A 20,469-nucleotide genomic window follows, 5' to 3' on the forward strand; every position below is an offset into this window, starting at 1 on the left:
ATAGAATCCCTGCCATGCAGAAGGAGGCCATTCAGCCAATTGAGTCTGCACTGACCACATTTCCATCCTAGGCATAACCCCATATATTTACCCTGCTAATCCCCTGGGGCCTCCGAACCCTCCGCAACACACAGACACGGTCATCACAAGTGGTTGTTGCTTTGGAAACCAATAATGATTGGTGCTGGTGTAATGTCACACCACGGAGGGCGAAGGAGGAGAAGATCATCATGGGTGGGTGATATGATGTAAAGCCATTTAATTAGATTTAAATTTATTAAATTTCATATCTTTGGGTGTTGGGGGGGATCTCAAGCTGATGCAAAACCATTTAAAGTTGAAATTTATTTATCAGTCACAAGTAAGGCTTACATTAACAGTGCAATTAAGTTACTGTGAATTCTCCATAGTCACCACAATCCAGCGCCTATTTGGTTCATTGCACCTAATCAGCACGTCTTTCAGAATGTGAGAGGAAACCGGAGCACCCGGAGGAAACCCATGTAAACACGGGGAGAATGTGCAGATTCCACACAGACGGAGATCCAAGCCAGGAATCGAACCCAGTTCCCTGGCGCTATGAAGCAGCAGTGCTAACCACTGTGCTACCGTGTCGCCCAATTTTGGCCCCTTCACGAGATTTAGCCATAACAGAATTTGCACCCACGGTGAACAGGCCCATAAATCCCCCTCATTGTATCTCCTGCTAAATAGGCTCATCCCTTAATTTACGTTTAACCATTTTTTAGACTCCTGTAACTCTGTGTATTTTGTTTACCTTCAATGTTCTTTTTGTAGTCTTTTCTCTGCTCTCATTCCCTGTTTTCACATTTTGGCTGCTCGTATTTTTTATGGCTCCCCACCCCACCCCACCTCATCGTTGTATTAGTTTAAAGCTCTTGTCCTCATTCTGTTTCCACTTTTTGCTAGGACACGGGCCCCAGTTCCTTCAGGTGGAGCCCGTCCCATCAATATAGTTTCTTGCTGTCCCAGAACTGTTGCCAGTGTCCCTTGAAAAGGAATCCCTCACTCCAGTACCAGCCCTCTATCCCTGATCTGTCAGCTGCTGTGCCAATTTGCGTTTATCACAGGCGAGAATCCAGAAATTGTTACTCAAGAGGTCCTGCTTTTTACCTGACTTCGAATCTGAATTTTATTTTAGCAGGTTCTCTTTCCCCTCCCTGTTCCTACCAATACTGTTTGTTACAACACAGACCATAACAATAAGTTTACCTCGTTCCTTTCCAAGTTTCTTCAAGCTGCCATGAAATACCCCTTATCCTGGCACAGGATAGGTAATGTACCCTTTGGGATATTTGTTCTTGGCAGCAGCGGCTACATCTATATTTTAGAACTGGGAGTTCTTTATTATGACCACACTTCTATTTTACTTTGCACCCTCGCCACCCCCACCCCAACTTCTCTAGACAGTCTTCTGAGCCACGGTGTTCAAACCTTGCTTTTTTTTTTAATTACCTGGGAGCTAAGGAGGTTACAGTTCCCCTGTTGTTTTCTCTGTGGTAATTACTCAGCTGATGAGAGTTGCCTTGGCAACCAGTCAGCATAAATTGTAGTAATCATTTGAAATTTGGCATTCTTATTTTTGACCTGATGAGTGCAGGATGAAAAGTTTCTGCAACATGTCTCTTTTCAGCAATATTCAAGTTCTGTGCTACCAAGTGATTGTTTATATATATCTTTCAAGATCAATTTTAAAATGCATGTAAACATAAAGAAAGTAGGGTAGGTCTTTTTGTCAGCCACAAAGACTCTAGGATGTATTTTCTCGGATACTTTCATTAAATATTTAATTTTTAAAGCTATTCCTGTAAAGTGCTCAGTAAGGGAAGGAGAGTAACCTTTGTATTGTGAAATTTGCAGTGTGACCCAGGAGGCTGCCTTGTAGAACTATCAACCCAACTGCTGATTATAATGGGAGGAAAAGCAATATGGAACAACATTCAAGAAGTTCTCATTCCGTAAGTTAATGCACTCTTCAGTGCAAATGATTATAAAAATTTACATGGCAACAAAATATTTTCACAACAACAGCATCTTACATTTATGTAGCACCTCTGACATAATAAAGTATCCATTAGACCATTAGATATAGGAGCAGAATTATGTAATTTAGCCCATCGAGTTTGCTCCACCATTTGATCATGGCTGATGTTTCTCAACCCCATTCTCCTTCCTTTTCGCTGTGACTTTTGATCCCCTTATCAATCAAGAACCTATCTATCTCTGTCTTAAATGCACTCAATGATCTGGCTCTGCATCCTTCAGTGGCAATGAGTCCCATAGATTTGCCACCCTCTGGCTGAAAAGATTCCTCCTCATCTCAGTTCGAAAGGGTCGTCCCTTTATTCCAAGGCTGTGCCTTCAGATCCTAGCCTCTCCGACTAACGGAAACATCATCTCCTCATCCGTTCTATCCAGGCCTCTGTGTGTCTCCCTCGTAAAGAGTGGTTCACTCCAGCAGGGTTTACAACAACTCCCCACTAATGAAGAACTGGCGGCCTGATCCCACTGGAATGAATAGAGGCCATGGAGGCCTCCCAGGAGTTCAGGGGTAAGGGGGGGGTGACTGCTTGGCAATGGTATCCTGGCAGTGCCAGTCTGGCCCCCTAGCACTGCCGAAAGGTCAAACAGGCAATGCCCACGGGGCACCTTGGCACTGTTCACCAGGCATCAGGCAGTGCTGAGGGGGGGCAGGGCCTGTTGGGGGCAGAGCCTATTTGGGGGAGGCAATTGGTGGTGGGGGTGGGGGGGAGCAGGGAGGAGGTGCGGTGGGGGCGGTCCCGCTGCCACTCTGTGTAGGGTTCAGTGGGAAGAGGGTCATCAGGGCTGGCCATCCGCGTGGGGGAGGAAAGTGAGTCAGGACTGCTTGGGCAGGGGAGAGAGGAGTGGCCGGGGAGATGGACAGAGTGGGAGGGGTGCTGTCCCAGAGAGGTCTGGCAGGCCAGCGATTGGGAGGTTGGCAGGCCAGCGATGGGGAGGGTCGCAGGGCTGGCCAACTTACGGGAGGCTGGCAGTGCAGTGATACCGCACATGTGCCAATCTCCATTCTGACAGATTGGCTCGTGCGCATTGGCCCATCAGCGCAATGCTGCCAACCTCTCCAGGTCCTATTCCCATAACCCCACATCTTTATTCTGCTAATCCCCCTAACACTAGGAGCAATTTAGCATGGCCATTCAACCTAACCTGCACATCTTTGGACTGTGGGAGGGAACCAGAGCACCTGGAGGAAACACTCGCAGCGAGAATTGGTAGAGAATCCAAAATGGATACTACCATTGGCTCTGCAGCAGTGAATCCACTTCCAACAGTAAGGTGCAGGCATCATGCAATCCATGCATACAATCATTCATACATACCTTCAATGCAGTAACAGTGATCAAAACTTCCAAACTTATGTATAAGTCTAGATAGTAAAGATTTTTGAAAACGGAGTAATGAGAATTAAAACAGATTTTATTTCCTTCAGTGCTGTGAATATTGATTCCTAGGTAGAATGGGGGTGAAAAGTTCTAAGTGCCGAATTCATGTAAAAACTGGAGCAACTCCCGTTGGTTATTTTAGCTGGATTTTCGAAATGAATCTCTCATACTCTGAGCAGTGAGGCACAGTGGTTAGCACTGCTGTCTCACAGTGCCAGCGACCCAGGTTCGATTCCCAGCTTGGGTCACTGCCTGTGTGGTGTTTGCACATTCTCCCCATGTCAGCATGAGTTTCCTCCTACAGTCCAAAGAGGTGCAGGTTAGGTTTACTGGCCATACTAAACTGCCCCTTAGTGTCAGGGGAACTCGCTAGGGTAAATGTATGGGGTTATGGGGATAGGGCCTGGGTGGGATTGTGGTTGGTGCAGACTCGGTGGGCTGAATGGCCTCCTTCTGCACTGTTGGGATTCTATGACCAAAAACAGATTATCTAGTCATTTATTTCATTGCTATCTTGAGACCTTGATTTGTGCAAATATCCATGCGTAACTGAAGGCAAAATAATGGTTGCAGTTCAAAACATAATGTACTATTTGTGAATTGCTGAAGATACGAAAGATTACATATGAAAAGCAAGGTCTTTTTTCAATAATAAGGTTCGTACAAATGATAGCAAATTTGATCATTAAATTGCAGTCTTCAAACTTGGATAATAGGATGGAAAACTGACAGATCTGCAGATCTCTGTCCCATGTCCTTTACCATTTGCACCATATGGAGATATTTGTAATTTTACTATGTGGCTCGTTAGTGGCCGGTAGCATTTTAAAATAAAATGGGACAAATTAATCAGACAAGTCTAAAAGCGGCACGGTGGCACAGTGGTTAGCACTGCTGCCTCACAGCTCCAGGGAGCTGGGATCAGTTCTTGCCTCGGGTCACTATCTGTGTGGAGTTTGCACATTCTCCCCGTGTCTGCGAGTCGCTGGCACTATGAGACAGCAGTGCTAACCACTGTGCAGCCCACGTCGGCTTTGAGCTGAGTGTTGGTCAGGCCTTTTCTTTCAATAATGCTATGATATGTTATACATCCATCTGCATAGAAAGATAACATAATGATTCAACATCTCATCCAAAAGTTGCATCTGCATTGATAAAGCTTTAGCAATAGCTTTCTGGAAATAAGTAGTGATAGCCACAAAATGATGTTCAGTGACCAATTTCGCTACTCTTCAGAGAATTCCAGTACGTTTTTTCGACATGGGCTGGCCATCGGTGCTGATTGTTTGGCTGCCTACACAAATTCAGTAGCTCTAGATTTTCATTCACCTGGATATAAAACATTGTCATGGTATACCTATCACCTATTCTCTGTTTGCAAACAGGTGGTTAAAGAATCTTATTGCTCGCTGTAGAAAAAAGTCAGAAGAGAAGTTGCCCCGATGGGAGCAAGATTATCAGCTACAATCCATGTCAAAGTTGGGCCTGTTTTACGAATACCTGGAAATGGGTACGTTATTATGTGTCTGTTACGTTACTGGAAAGCTTCTTGTTTGATTCAATATCAAATGAAATGTCTCTCCTATTATGTTTGCCTTTTGCCTATAAAACTGGCTTCACCTCTGGAGGGGAGTACCATCAACAACAACAACCTTTTGAGTTTTCCCATGTAATGCTCGTTGGAATAATTAGGGTGTTAGCGTGGATAGAGGATTGGTTGTCAAATAGGAGGCAGAGAGTGGGGGTCAACAGGTGCTATTCGGATTGGCGGATGGTGACTAGTGGAGTGCCCCAGGGGTCGGTGCTGGGGCCTCAGCTTTTTATCATTTATATAGATGATCTGGAGGAGGGAACCGAGTGTAGGGTGTCGAAATTTGCGGATGACACCAAGATTGGGGGAACGGCAAATTGTGCGGAGGGTGTGGAGAGTCTGCAGAAGGATCTAGATAGGCTGGGCGAATGGGCCAGGAAGTGGCAAATGGAATTTAATGTTGGCAAGTGTGAGGTGGTCCACTTTGGTAGGAAGAATGGTAGGAAGGACTATTACTTACGGGGCGAAAAACTGCAGCAGGCGATGGTGCAGAGGGACCTCGGGGTCCTTGTGCATGAGTCGCAAAAACCCAGCTTGCAGGTGCAGCAGGTGGTCAGGAAGGCGAATGGGATGCTGGCCTTCATAGCAAAGGGGATTGAATATAAAAGTAGGGAGGTCATGCTGCAGCTGTATAGGGCATTGGTGAGGCCGCAGCTGGAGTACTGTGTGCAGTTTTGGGCGCCGCACCTGCGCAAAGATATTTTGGCCTTGGAGGGAGTGCAGAGGAGGTTTACTAGGCTGATACCGGAGTTGAGGGGGTTGAGCTATGAGGAGAGGCTGAATAAACTAGGCTTGTACTCGTTGGAGTTTAGAAGAATGAGGGGAGATCTCATTGAGACGTATAAGATGATGAATGGGATGGATAGGATAGAGGTGGAGAGACTCTTCCCGCTCAAAAAAGACAGTAGGACTAGGGGGCACAGCCTCAAGATAAAGGGGGGGCGTTTTAGAACGGAGTTGAGGAGGAACTTCTTCACTCAAAGGGTGGTGAATCTCTGGAATTCTCTACCCGTTGAAGTGGTGGAGGCTGCCTCGCTAAATATTTTCAAGAAGCGGGTTGATGGGTTTTTGATAAGAGAGGGGATTAAGGGTTATGGGGAGAGGGCCGGAAAGTGGAACTGAGCCACGACAGATCAGCCATGATCTTATTGAATGGCGGGGCAGGCTCGAAGGGCCAGATGGCCTACTCCTGCTCCTATTTCTTATGTTCTTATGTTCTATTCAGTAATGCTGTAGAGCTGCTTCACTTACCTTGAGCAGCTTAGATAGGGCCTGCAACCATTTACCTGAGATCAGATACCATGCAAGGGTGAGTAGAAAACTAGATTTAGTAAACACTTTATCATTTCAAAATCTCTATCGATGACATAGAGAGGGACCTGGGCATACAGGTCCACAAATCCCTGACAGTAGCAACACAGGTGGATAAGGTAGTCACGAAGGCATACAACATCTCGCCTTCATCGGCATTGAGTATCAGTGGTTAGCACTGCTGCTTCGCAGTTTCCTCCCACATCTGAAAGCCGTGCTGGTTAGGTGCATTGACCCTAACAGGTACCAGGACTGTGGCAACTTGGGGAATTTCACAGTAATTTCATTGCAGTGTTAATGTAAGCCTTTCTTGTGATTAATCAATGAACTTTAACTTTTTATAAAAGTTGGCAAGTTATTTTACAGCTTTAGTTAGACTACATTTGGAATATTGTGTGCTGTTCTGGTTGCCACACTACCAGGAGGAAATGGACGTTTTGGAGAGGGCACAAAGAAGATTTACAAGGATGTTGACCAATCTGGATGGTTTTGGGTATGAGGAGAGGTTGGATAAACTTGGATTGTTTTCACTGGAAAGACAGAGGCTGAGGGATGACCTGATAGAGATTTACAAAAGTTATGAGAGGTATAAATAGGGTGGATAGTCAGAGGCTTTTTCCCAGGGTGGAAAAGTCAACTACAAGAGGGCACTGATTCAAGGTGAGAAGGGGAAGTTTAGTTTAAGTTATGTATTTATTAGCGTCACAAGTAGCCTTACGTTAATACTGCAATGAAGTTAGTGTGAAAATCCCCTAGTCGTCACATTCCGACGCCTGTTTGGGTACACTGAGGGAGAACTTAACATGGCCAATCCGCCGAACCAGCACGTTTTTTGGGCTGTGGGAGGAAACCGGAGCACCTGGAGGAAACCCACGCAGACATGGGGAGAATGTGCAGTCTCCACACAGACAGTGACCCAAGCTGGGAATCAAATCCATGTTCCTGGTGCTGAGAGGCAGCAGCTTTTACCATTGTACCACTGTGCGCCAGGTTTAGGGGCGACAGGCAGAGAAAGTTTTTCACAGGGAGGGTTCTGGGTACCTGGAACACACTGCCAGCGGAGGTGGTAGAAGCAGGCACATTAGCAACATTCAAGGCATATCTTAATAAGACAGGTGAATGGGAGGCGAACAGAGGGATAAAAACAGTGTATGGGTAATAAGTTAGTGGGCCTAAATAAGGATTAGGAATCAGCACAGGTTTTGTAGCTGAAGGGTCTGTTCCTTTGCTGTATTGTTCTTTGAATTCTATCTAATGGAAAGCAGTTTTGTTAACAATAAATATCTATTGTTCCTTTGCTGTCCTATCATAGCTATCCAAAAGCCTGGGAAAGTTTGGACTTTTGCTTCATTAGGTATTGACTATCATTTAGAAGAATGAGTTCCCTTGTGTGTTTCATTCAGTGATTCAAATGCCCAGATTATTTATTCAGCATCTATGTAGTCTGTTCCATTGGCCCCAGTGATGTGAGAAGATTTTCTGCTTCAACATTGCTGATGCAGAGTAAAAGTGTGTATTGGCAAACTGTGCGCCTTAAGTCAATGATGTTTCATCCATTCATTTCAGTGAATAGAAAAGTACAGATTTTCCACCATGGACTGTTTCATTGCAGCTTTACTATTTCTCTGAAATAGTTTTAACTTCCCTTCAAATGTTTCACCTTAGATCTTTCCAGGTTTAACAAGAGTATGTGACATGGCATGCAGTGAACTTGTTAGCCGAAATCCAGAGCAAATGGGGAGATGGTGGTGTTGTGGTACTGTTACTGGACTAGTAACCTGAGACCCAGGGTAATGCTCTGGGGACCCAGGTTCGAGTCCCCACCTTGGTAGATGGTGAAATTTGAATTCAATAAAAAACATCTGGAACTAATAAGTCTAGTGGCCATGAACTGTCAATTGTTGTAAAAACCCATCTGATTCACTGATGGATCTGCTATTCTTACCTGGTCTGGCCTGTATGTGACTCCAGCTCCCCAGCAATGTGGTTGACTCTTAAACACTCCCCCACTCTACACCTGAGCTATGACTGTAATGCTACATTCTGCCTCTCTCGTTTCCTTCTCAATGAACAGTGTGTTTTGTCTATATAGTGCACAAGAAACAATACTATTCACTGTATGCTAATACACGTGACAATAATAAATCAAATTAAGGATGGGCAATAAATGCTGGCCCAGTCAGTGACGCCCACATCCCATAGTTTTATTTTTAATTCTTTATGATTCATGCTAGTAGAAGAATTGATTTTGCCTTTTGTTCATTTTACAGTTATACAGTTTGGTTTTGCCACCATCTTTGTGGCATCGTTTCCTCTGGCACCTCTGTTGGCACTGATAAATAACATCATTGAAATACGAGTGGATGGCTGGAAAATGACCACTCAGTATCGACGGATTCTGGCAGCCAAGGCACAAGATATTGGAGCCTGGCAGCCGATCTTACATGGAGTGGCTGTATTTGCTGCTGTGACAAATGTGAGTGGAGTCTTTGAATCTTGTAAGACATTAATAACAGCTGAAATGCGTTACAGTAGATTACCTGGTCTAGCCCTGCCTAATGGTTTTACCATACCCAATGTATAAACTACGCACTTCCTCGTTAGTGTTTTTTTTAAAGAATCATTTGTATACTTTATTTCTGCTAAAAGGTCTAGTAATATTACCTGGTGAAATCTTTCCTTGTCTGGTGAAATCTTTCCTTGTCATTGTAATAACTCCTTGGAGGCATAAATCCCATCATCAACTTACTTTATTTACACCATACATCTATACACAGCCAGCTATCCAGTTGCTCCCTGCTGAATGCAAGCTGGGAAACTGACACACCTGCTTTAAATAGGGAGCGTATGGCTCCCTGATTTAACTATCAATTAAGACTCATCAAGTAGTTCTTGTCATGAGCTAAACAAGTAAAACCAACTCAAATTAACTTAGGGACAAATTAAGAGGGGCAGCCCCCCACAAAAGGAAGCGGGGGGGGACAGCCCGAACAGAAACCAAAGTCCAAAGGAAACTTAAAACATTAGATCAAAATGTGGTTGTGAGGGTCTATAATGCACGCCAGCCCCTGCGGTGCCCAGCAGGCGCGGAAGGCACTTCCTCGTTAGCGTAGTGGTTAGTATCCCGCCTGTCATGCAGGAGACTGGGGTTCAATTCCCAATGGGGAGCTGCAGAATTATTGGGGTGGCATGATGGCACAGTGGTTAGCACTGCTGCCTCACAGTGCCAGGCACCTGGGTTCAATTCTGGTTTCAAGTCACTGTCTATACGGAGTTTGCACATTCTCCCTGTGTGTGCGTGGGTTTCCTCCCACACTCCAGAGATATGCAGGCAGGTTGATTGGCAATGCTAAATTGACCATAGTGTCAGGATTAGCAGGATAAGTATGTAGGGTTATGGGAATAGGGCCTGAGTGGGATTGTGGTCAGTGCAGACTCGATGGGCTGAATGGCCTCCTTCTGTACTGTAGGGATTCTATATTGCATGAAGAACTTGAAATAGATTTTTTTTAAAACAGCCTTGTGAAAAGTAGATTGTGTATCAAGTGGTGTGCTAGGAGGCTCTTTGTTGGAGTGTCCAGTTTATCTATTTTGTTTTGTCAGTACAAGAGGAGGGATATAAAAAGAAGGAAGAGCAGTTGGCATGCTTTAAACTTTATTCTTATGGGGATTATTTTTGTTCCATTTTCCTTCATTTGCTTGGCTGACTCCTAAACCACGCAACCTACTCCCAATACTAATTCATTTTTCTTGGGACATGGCCAGTTTTCTCGGTAGGGCTGCATTCTAGCACAGTGTATTTTAAACTAGTGCCAATCGTTTGCAAATTCAGTTCACTTTGATTGTAGTTTTCATAGAATCCCTACAGTGCAGAAGGAGGTTTATTCGGCCCTTTGAGCCTGCACAAACAACAATCCCACCCAGATCCTATCCCTGTAACCTCACAAATTTACCCTACCATTCCGTCTAGGGGCAATTTAGCAAGGCCAATCAATCAAATCTGCACATCTTTGGAGTTTGGGAGAAAACCCACGCAGAAGGGGGAGAACCTGCAAACTCCACACAGACAGTCAGCCAAGGCTGGAGTCGAACCCTGGTCTCTCGCACTGTGAGGCAGCAGTGCTAACCACTGTGTGCCACCGTGTTTCGCTTAAAATTCCATGATCAGTTGCATGGGTTACACCAATTTTGGGTGAAGTGCGTTGAAAAAGTCAGCAAAACCAAGCGGAAACTCTATCCTACCTCATTGTCTGTACAAATATAAAGAAACAAGTAAAGGGCAGAAATGTAGAATTTGTGTTATTCAAAATACTGCCTCAGCAACGTTTATACATGTTCCACAGCATTAACAATGCAAACAGACACTTATTGGCAGTCCCAAATAACTTGCACAGTAACACATACACATTGCATCGTGCAGACTCAAATTACACATAGCTTTCAGTATACAAAGCCCATTTGAAGATATGACTACCTGCAAATAAAAGGACACCTTAAGCATCCTTAATTTACATCTTTCACTTAAAATAACAGAAAGAATAGCTGCCTGCAGAAAAGAAAACAGTTATATTAGGACAGGACTAAAAGTTCAATAAATTAGAATTTACACATCAGTAATGTCTTAAAAGTGCAGTAGTTGGGCTAGCATCAAAAATAGTTTAAAATAATTTAATAGTGCTAGTTTTTAATTCCATACTCATGTGAATTTAAATTCCCTAGCTTCCTTGGTGAGGGTTGAACTCTCTGGATCAATAGTATAGGCCCCTGGAATAATTAATCAGACTGAAGAATTGTGAATGAGTAGACAGTCTAAATAAGGAAGTACAAATTTGAATAAGAAATTTAAAGCCAAGTCCGGTACAGTTTTATGATCTCAGCTGGTGTTAGTACTGAATGAAAAAGTCCCAGCGTGGAATCTTGGCTCAGCGTTTCACTTTTGTTTTAGAAAACATGGAGCAACAAGAGTCACATGACTACCAATCGATTTTTAGTGACAAGAAAAAACTTGTATTAAACATGAAGACATTTAACTACAATACAATACTCCTTCACTCCCATTTATTTTTGCAAATGTTTACTGATTTCAAGGATAACACAGGTTATCTTATGTTATAAATGTTCTCAATAAATACACAGGGCGGAATTTTCCCATCCCACCCGCCACACAAATCATAGCGGGTGGGGTACATACCATGCAAAAGTCCATTGACCTTGGGCAGGATTTTCTGGCTTTGAGGCAAGTGCAGCTGGAAAAACCTGCCCTCAATCCCTGTAAACCAATTAGCTGACTGTGGTCAGACAACACTCCAATCTGAAACCAAGTGGTAGATGATCTCTAATAATGATAATATAAATACAAGCCTTCCCTTTTTTAAGCTCTCTGTGAAATTATGAGTAACTTCGTTTTGCTGGAGTTTCTGATTTTCAAACCATTTGCCGAATGATTTCATTTTTAATATGTTGGAAATTTCTCTTCAAATTTTTCCCAGATGATTGTCACACAAGTGTCTCCAAATTGTGTTCTCAGAAACACATGCTTTAAGACCTTCTTTCAACCAATGCTTTCCATCAGCTATTTTATCAAGAATCCACCTCCAGGTTTTCTGACTATCCTTTCAAACAAGGCTTCCACTCCACTGTTTTAGCAAGGATTCACTTCCAGGTTTTTCAACTCGCCTTTCAAGGATTCATTTGTCTTGAATGCACTTACACAAACTCTGAGATCCAGTGACTGATTACCCCACATTTATTTCACCTATCACTTCACAGTTTGTGGTGAGATATCACAAACCTTAGAACCACTTAAGATACCTTATTGGTTTCTCACTGGATAACTCCTCCTCACTCTATCTGTGGTTTTAATAAACGGTACCCTGTTCTAGTTCCAGTTTCCTCTTTTTTTAATGTTCGTAGTTCCTAGAAACTTTTGTTCATTTCTCTAGTTTCCTTAACTAGCTGTTCTTTAGATCTCTGACTCTTGCTTCCTTGCTCCTTATTCCTTTGTTTAGCTTTCCTTCTAGCAAATCTGTAAGAGATGTTCCCTCTCTCCCTGCGAAGCTCCTTCTAACCTGGCTTCCAGTAATAATAAACTCAAAAGATCTTCTCCCTAAAAATGGCCCTGGTTGCTAAGCAACATCTCATTCTTTCCCCAAATTTGTTTACTTTATTCTCTCTCTCTCTCTCTCTCTCCACAATATACAGTGACATCACTTTCATTAGAAAAGGGAAGAGAATTGTGGCAAAAGCCATCTCGTGTTCAGTATATGACTTACGCATACTCCAGGACAAAGCAATCTTGACACTCCACCCACCTTCTTAAACATTGACACTTGCTACCACTGCACAGTAGCAGCAATGTATATCCTTTTACAAAATGCACTGCAGCAACTTGAGAAGTCTCCTTTGGCACTACGTTTCTAAACCCCCCACCTCTGCCACTTAGAATAAAAAGGGCTGCAGGTGCATTGGAACACTACCACCTACTAGCTCCCCCTCCAAGCCACATACCACCCCAACTTAGAACTATATTGCTGTTCCTTCACAGTCACTGTTTCAAAAACCTGGAACATCCTTTCAAACAACACTGTGGGTGTACCTACACCAGGTGGACAGCAGTGGTTTAAGAAGGTGGCTAACTCCACTGTCCTCTCCAGAACAACTGCGAATGTGTAGCAAATGCTGGCCTTGCCAGTGCCACTCTCATTCTTGGAGTGAATTAAAAAAAAAGTTCTGATGATACGCTTCACTTTTGTTTTCCATATACATTTAACATGTGGAACTTGCTATCACAGGGAGTAATTGAAACAAATAGTACTGGTGTATTTAAGGGGAAATCAGACAGGTGTATGCGGGAGAAGGGAATAAATTATGATAGATTCAGATGAGAGAAGTTGGAGGATGCTGAAATAGAGTAACCCCAACAAGTGGACAGAATGGGCTGCTTGTGTTTGTATCTTGTATACTTAATTAATAAAACTGGAGATTAGATTTCAGATTTGTGACTCTCTCTGAAGTATCTAGAATTAAATGTATGATATGAATAAATTAAGAGAAAAAGATAGACAAGCCATTTATGTTCTCTGGACTGCTTCATTTCCTAGATGATTGTCTATAATGACACTTATCATTTTCCTTTTTTTGTCTACAGGCATTGATCATTGCATTTACATCTGACATGATTCCCAGGCTTGTTTACTACTGGGCACTGTCAGTGCAGCCCTTTGGGGAACATAGCAGCCCAACTATGCAAGGTTACATCAATACCACTCTCTCTGTTTTCAGAATCAGTGATTTCAGTAATCTCAGCATGCCCGTTTACTCCCCTTCCTGGTTTGACCCTGCGACTGATACCACCTGCAGGTTAGTGGCTGTGTTGCTATAAATAACAATATTGGCCCAGAAACGACTTGAGCGCGGCACCTTAGAGTGAACACAATAAAGTCGAGAACTTTCCTCCACCTTCTGATCGTGTTATTTTTGCACTGCAAATGGCTGGAAATGTGAATTGTCCCTCATTCCGTTTAAACATGATAACGGTCATGCTGTGTTCCTGTTTTAAAATTGTAACCACACCCATCCAGAACAATTAATAATCAATCAATCAGCATAACTCAGTAATGGAAACCGGAACATGACCCGATCACTGCTGCTGGAATTCTGGCCCACCGAAATGCCAATAGCCTGAAAGGCCAAAGCCCTCATAGGTGAGGAAGTCTTAGCTGGACAGAATGCAGGGAGATGAAGGGCGGCACGGTGGTTAGCACTGCTGCCTCACAGAGCCAGGGACCCGGGTTCAGTTCCATCCTCAGGTCACTGTCTGTGTGGAGGCGCAGTTTGCACATTCTCCCTGTGTCTGTGTGGGTTTCCTCCAGATGCTCCAGTTTCATCCCACACTCCAATGATGTGCAGGTTAGGTTGACTGGCTGTGTTAAATTGACCCTAGTGTCAGGGGATTAGTAGGGTAAATATTTGGGGTTACGGGAATGGGGCCTGGGTTGGATCGCAGTCGGTGCAGACTCAATGAGCCAGATGGCCTCCTTGTGCTTTGTAGGGATTCCATGGATTCTACAATAAAAGCTTAGTATCCAATCCAGGTAAAATCCAAATCATCCAATTGATGGGGATTAACATTTCTCTGGACACTAGGCAGTGTGCAACACTGGCTTTGAAGGGAAGCCCCAGCATTGCAGGGATCACAGTAAAATCACCACAACTGAAGACCAAACACGTGCGTATGGGTGTTTCGGCAGATTAAGAGTTAATGTGGGACTGAAGGACTCCCGCACCCAGTGTGACATGTGGATAGAAATGGCACCCATGCATAGCAGTACCTTAGAGATGTATACAGTTATGGGTTACCAATTAATGTTGAACCATTCAACCTCCAGATCACTGAGTGAGATACCAACAAAGCTGACAACACAACTGACTCCAGGACCTTCAGATCGGCTTTTAAGAAGATAATCAAGTTGTCAGTTTGTGCTGAGTGGTCATATGCATTAACCAAAACTGAACCAATCATTTTATAATTACAGTGTAAAGCTGAAGAACAATTTCTGCAGATTTACCAGTTTTTATTGTTATTTTTCTAAAAGCATGCATTCTCTGAACACTGAGTGACCGGCTGTATAAAAGCAAAACAAACTGCCAGAAATCCCAGTTACTAGGGAATCCTGGCTGATAAGAGTGCTGGATAATACCGAGTAATTGCATCTCTCCAAACTTTTTATGATCTCTGCCATAAGCACCAAAATATCATTCACCAAAGTTGTAATAAAATGACATCTTATATGAATGAAGCTGTTGTGCTTTCTGAAAAAAAGGAAAATACTCTCAGGAAATTGGTATTGTGCAAAATATTTATTGCCCATCACTAGTTGCTATGGGGATAGTGGTGAAACACTTTTTTGAAGGCTCCCTAAGCCACTTCAGAGGGCAATCAAGTGCCAACCATCTTGATGTGAGATTTGAGTCAGAACAGTTACAACAATCCAACTACTTCTTATTATGAGGAAAGTACATTTTACTTCCATACCTTTGTTGTCCTTTCACAAGATCCATCTGGTAAGGTCCATTGTCTTTACTTTCACGAGCAAATGTACTTTCCACTGCATGTATTTTCAGCTGGAGCAGCTCCGGTGTATATATCAATCACAGTATTGGTAGGCACGGTGGTTAGTACTGCTGCCTCACAGCGCCAGGGATGCAGGTTCAATTCTGGCCTTGGGTGACTCTGTGTGGAGTTTGCACATTCTCTTCCTCTCTGCATGAGTTTCCTCCGGGTGCTCCGGTTTCCTCCCACAGTCCAAAGATGTGTGGGTTAGGTGGATTGGCTATGCTAAATTGCCCCTTAGTGTCCAGGGATGTACAGATTAGGTGGATTAACCATGGTAAATTTCGGGAGTTACGGGGTGGACTGGAGGGTGGGTCTTGGTAAGGTGTTCTTTTGAAGAGTGAGTGCAGATGGCTTTGTTTTGCAATGCAGGTATTCATGTAATAGATTCCCACAGGAATCAGACCCCCAACTGGCCCACTTCAACAAAAAAAAAGTTCAAAATTAATTATTGTAATAATTATTTTAAAAACAATGTAATTGATTAATGTAGGCAATCACTATTTTTGTACTAAGATAGCACACAATTTTTTCTATTAAATTCCCCATACCCAATGATTGCAACTTGTACCAAGACAAGTGCCAACGCGAAGCAGTCATTTTTCATGTTTGAACTTGAATAGTGAATGTCAGTAGCTTATTCAGTCAAGAAAATATTTAACCTACACGCAATAACTAATAAAAACGAAAGTGCATTCAGATCACTAATAAAATTGTAGTGTGATGGGCTGAAAAAGCTTTATTTCGTCCAAAGAATATATGTGTCTGTATACACATCTCTGGTACAGTTATGCATGGGTGGCACGGTGGCATAGTGGTTAGCACTGTTGCTTCACAGCGCATACGCCTTTTTATCACTAGCATTCTCCTGATAGCTTTACGCGATAGACACAAACTATCATCTGTATTTTTTCTGATGAGGTGCTCTTAGTGATGTTGTGGTTTTCGTTTTGTGTTAGGTACCGAGACCTCCGGTATCCTCCTGGCCATCCTCTGCAGTATGAACACAGCCTTTACTTCTGGCATGTCATGGCTGCCAAGCTAGCCTTTATTATTATCATGGAGGTGAGGCATATATTTTGATTCTTTTTGCAAGTGTGATACCTGTGGCTTGATGATTTGCTTTTGCTTCTGTATCAGTAAGTGTCAAAAATAAGAAGAGCCATTCACATGCAGGCAAAAATACTAGGATCTGCCCATCATATAGAAAAAATCTTTGTTCTCTCTAAGGGCAAGACCTCTTGGTAGTATCATGTCCAAGTCTTTGAATTAGCTCTTGAAAACATTATGAGCGCGATTCTCTCAGCCCGCCATGTTGCTTTAGCAGCGCAGTGGGCGGGAGACTCAAGTGGAGGTCGTGTAGCCGGCTTTCCGCTGGGCACCATGGCCTCTATGCATCTCCGGCCGCATGCGATCGGTGCTGAGCTGAATAAATTACTACAGTGAGGATTTGAATATGATTAGTAGTCCCAGGACTGAAGTTTGCAGGCCAGTGCGCAAACCCCCTCCCCCCACAGCCAGGAGTATCTCACTGCAGTGGGGTTTACAACAGTTCCCCACTAATGGGAAGCTGGCAGCCCAACCCCGCTGGAGTGAAGAGGGGCCATGGAGGGTCAGGGGTAAGGAGGGGTGCCCCCTGGGCATTGCCAGCTTGAATAGTACCAGCCTGGCCTCTGGCACTGCCTAATGGCAAAGTGGCAATGACAGGGGCACCTTGACACTGCCCCCATCAGGCCCCTGGGCACGGCCTATAAGGGTGACCCTGTGGGGGAGGAGGGGGAGAGACCAGTCGGAGTGGGGGGACCCGCCGTCACTCTACACTCGAGCTTGGTGACTGAGGGAGGGAGGCCAGCAATCGGGTCTGGAATACAGGCGGTGGGGGGTGGGGGGGGGCTATGTGAATTTGACACTTAGGATTCTTTTGGGAGAATCCAATTTCTTTGACCAATAAATGTTATTTCACATTTGAATTATAATTTTTGAGCTTAATCTATGAAATATTTTTTGGCATCAGTGTGCTGTTAGCTGTTATCTCAAAATGAGTAGTGGAGCATGTCATTATAGCATCAAATATGCATTGAAAATATCATTTGATATATTGTTAACTGTAATTTGAATATAGCAGCATGAAGCATGAGCTTCTGTTAGCGCAGAGGTGAAATCAGACAGTATGGGAAAAGTGCGTGAATGGGATCAGTTAGTCTTTCTCAGTATACCAAGATCACAATCAATTAAATGTAGCAATCACTGCAACTGTGCTGTTTCACATCTTCTTTAAAAATTGCTAATTTAATGTGTTGTTTGAATTTTGTGTGAACAAAATGTGTGTGCTCTTTGTTGAAATACGTTCGATAAGTTTAAATAATTAGCTTTCCAATAAGAATGACAATTAGATTGTAGGCAGATAAGCTGATGCAATATCCTGCAAGTTTGCCAATTTGGGAACATGAAATCCAATTATTTTAATGTTAAAAAGGTAAGTAATTTGTGATTTTAATCATTGGGAGGGAGAATGACAATGGTGACAATTAATATATCATATATCTCCCATTTGTCATAGAGTCATTGAATCCCGACAGTGAAAAAGGAGGCCATTCAGCCCATTGAGTTGGACTGACCACAATCCCACCCAGCCCCTACCCTGTATTTACCCTGCTAGTCTCCCTGAGATTAAGTGGCCAGTCAACCCTAACCCACATAGCTTTGGGCTGTGGGAGGAAACTGGAGCGCCCAGAGGAAACCCAAGCAGATGCGAGGAGTATATACAAACTCCACACAGACAGCTGGGAATTGAACCCGGATCCCTGGCACTGTGAGACAGCAGTGCTAACCACTGTGCTACCATGCCACCCCATGACGAAGATGAGATGAATTTTGTTTTCTCTCAAAAGAGTCATGAATCTTCAGAACAGACTTCCCCAGAGTGTGGTGAAGGCAGGGTCATTTTTATTTTTAAGGTAGAGGTAGTAGGTTCTTGACTAACTAAGGAATCAAAGTTTATCAGTGATGGGCGGGAATATTGAGTTGATGCCACAGATAGGTCAGCTGTGACCTGATTGATAGGCAGAGCAGGCTCAAGGGGCCAAATAGCTGTCTCATGCTCTTCATTTGTTCATATGAAGAACCAGTGGACTACGTGGCTTAGGAATGGACTTGCTTCTAAAACATGCCTCCTTGCTTTGAAATTCTGCACATGGGATCATCAGTTCCTCGATTACTCCAGTGCAACTTTCTTCCCCAAAAAGCTAATCAGGAGCAAGGCGGATTTTCAAAAAATAAACAGGAGAGGGAAACATGGCATTGAAACTGGAGCAAGAGGCAAAAGACTAGACCAGAATAAAGGAATGCAAAAACTCGAAATGGACAGGCAAGGAACAAAACATTATAATAGACTATACAGGGGAAAGAAAGGGATGTGCAAGAATGTGAGAAAGGCAGAAGGAAAAGAGCAACAAAAAAAAACCAGAAGAGATGTAGAGAAATGAAAAATGATAGAGGCAGAAAAGATAAAGGATGTAATGGAGCAAAACCAGAAAATGCTGGAAAATCTTAGCAGATCTGACAGCATCTGTGAGAGAGAATCGAACAAATGTTTCGAGTCTGGGTGACCCTTTGTCAGAGCACTGATGAAGCTCTGTTCTCTCCCCACAGATGCTGTCAGAGTGCTGAGATTTTCCAGTACTTTCTGATCTTGTTTCAGATTCCAGTATTCGCAGTATTTTGCCTTTATCTAAAGACATAATTGAACCTGTCTCTCATTGTATGCATCCTCCAGCTAATGGAAACTGGCCTAATTGAAAAATGGACTCCGTTTTCTCTTACCATCCCCAAATATGTCTGAGTCTTTCTGACACAGTGACACTTTTCTTCCCTCTCTCTGTTCTCTTATCTGCTTTTTTGCTTTCTATTTGTATGTGCCCCATTGAATAAATCCATCTGCATTCCTCTTCTTTTCTACCGTTGGTCAGAGAAAGGGCAGCAGTTTGCCAGGGAGAGCAGCAAGGCGAAGTGGGCTAAGACCTCATGATCACAATCGAAGTGGAGGGAACATTTTTGGGTGGGTGAAGGTCGAGCCTGATTGGGTCAGGGACCACCTGCTTGGAAGGAAAAATGTCAGAAGTAAAATCATTTTTGAAAAAAATTAAAAAGCAGGAATCAAAAAGATAGAGTAAGTAATTGAAAAACAGAAAAAGTAGAGCAGATTAAAAAATGGACAAGTACAGGTTGAAAACAATTAAATTTTAAAATAACTAATTCACAGAGGTTTACAGCATGGAAACAGACCTTTCAACCCAACTTGTCCATGCCACATTTTCTTTAAACCCCTAAGCTAGTCCCAATTGCCCGCATTTGGCCCATATCCCTCTATACCCATCTTACCCACGTAACTGTCTAAACGCTTTTTAAAAGACAAAATTGTACCCGCCTCTACTACTACCTCTGGCACTTGTTCCAGACACTCACCATTCCCTGTGTGAAAAAAATTGCCTCTCTGGATCCTTTTGTATCTCTCCTCTTTCACCTTAAACTTATGCCCTCTAGTTTTAGACTCCCCTATCTTTGGAAAAAGATATTGACTACCTAGCTGATCTATGCCCCTCATTATTTTATAGACCTCTCTAAGATCACCCCTCAGCTTCCTACATTCCAGAGAAAAAAGTCCGAGTCTATCCAGCCTCTCCTTATAACTCAAACCATCAAGTCACAGTGCATCCTAGTAAATCTTTTCTGCGCTTTTTCTAGTTTAATAATATCCTATCTATATTAGGGTGACCAGAACTGTACACAGTTTACCAAGTGTGACCTTACTAATGTCTTGTACAACTTCAACAAGACACCCCAACTCCTGTATTCAATGTTCTGACCAATGAAACCAGGCATGCTGAACGCTTTCTTCACCACCCTGTCCACCTTTGACTCCACTTTCAAGGAGCTATGAACATGTACCCCTAGATCTCTTTATTCTGTAACTCCCCCCAGTGCCTTACCATTAACTGAGAACGTTCTGCCCT

The 20,469-nt window shown here is 43.3% G+C and overlaps 1 protein-coding gene across 3 annotated transcripts in view; it reads left to right on the forward strand.

Moving 5' to 3' along the window:
- Positions 1-20,469, forward strand: part of ano6 (anoctamin 6) — a 115,810-nt gene that overhangs the window by 89,616 nt on the left and 5,725 nt on the right. For all 3 annotated transcript variants that reach the window (XM_080191244.1, XM_080191242.1, XM_080191243.1), the window contains 5 exons: positions 1,882-1,979; positions 4,829-4,953; positions 8,616-8,821; positions 13,493-13,704; positions 16,417-16,522. In XM_080191244.1, coding sequence (XP_080047370.1) covers positions 1,882-1,979; positions 4,829-4,953; positions 8,616-8,821; positions 13,493-13,704; positions 16,417-16,522 — 747 coding nt within the window. The remainder of the gene's footprint in view (positions 1-1,881; positions 1,980-4,828; positions 4,954-8,615; positions 8,822-13,492; positions 13,705-16,416; positions 16,523-20,469) is intronic.

This window comes from Carcharhinus amblyrhynchos, chromosome 6 (genome assembly GCF_965287045.1).
Source record: "Carcharhinus amblyrhynchos chromosome 6, sCarAmb.v2.hapA, whole genome shotgun sequence".
Taxonomy (NCBI): Eukaryota; Metazoa; Chordata; class Chondrichthyes; order Carcharhiniformes; family Carcharhinidae; genus Carcharhinus; species Carcharhinus amblyrhynchos.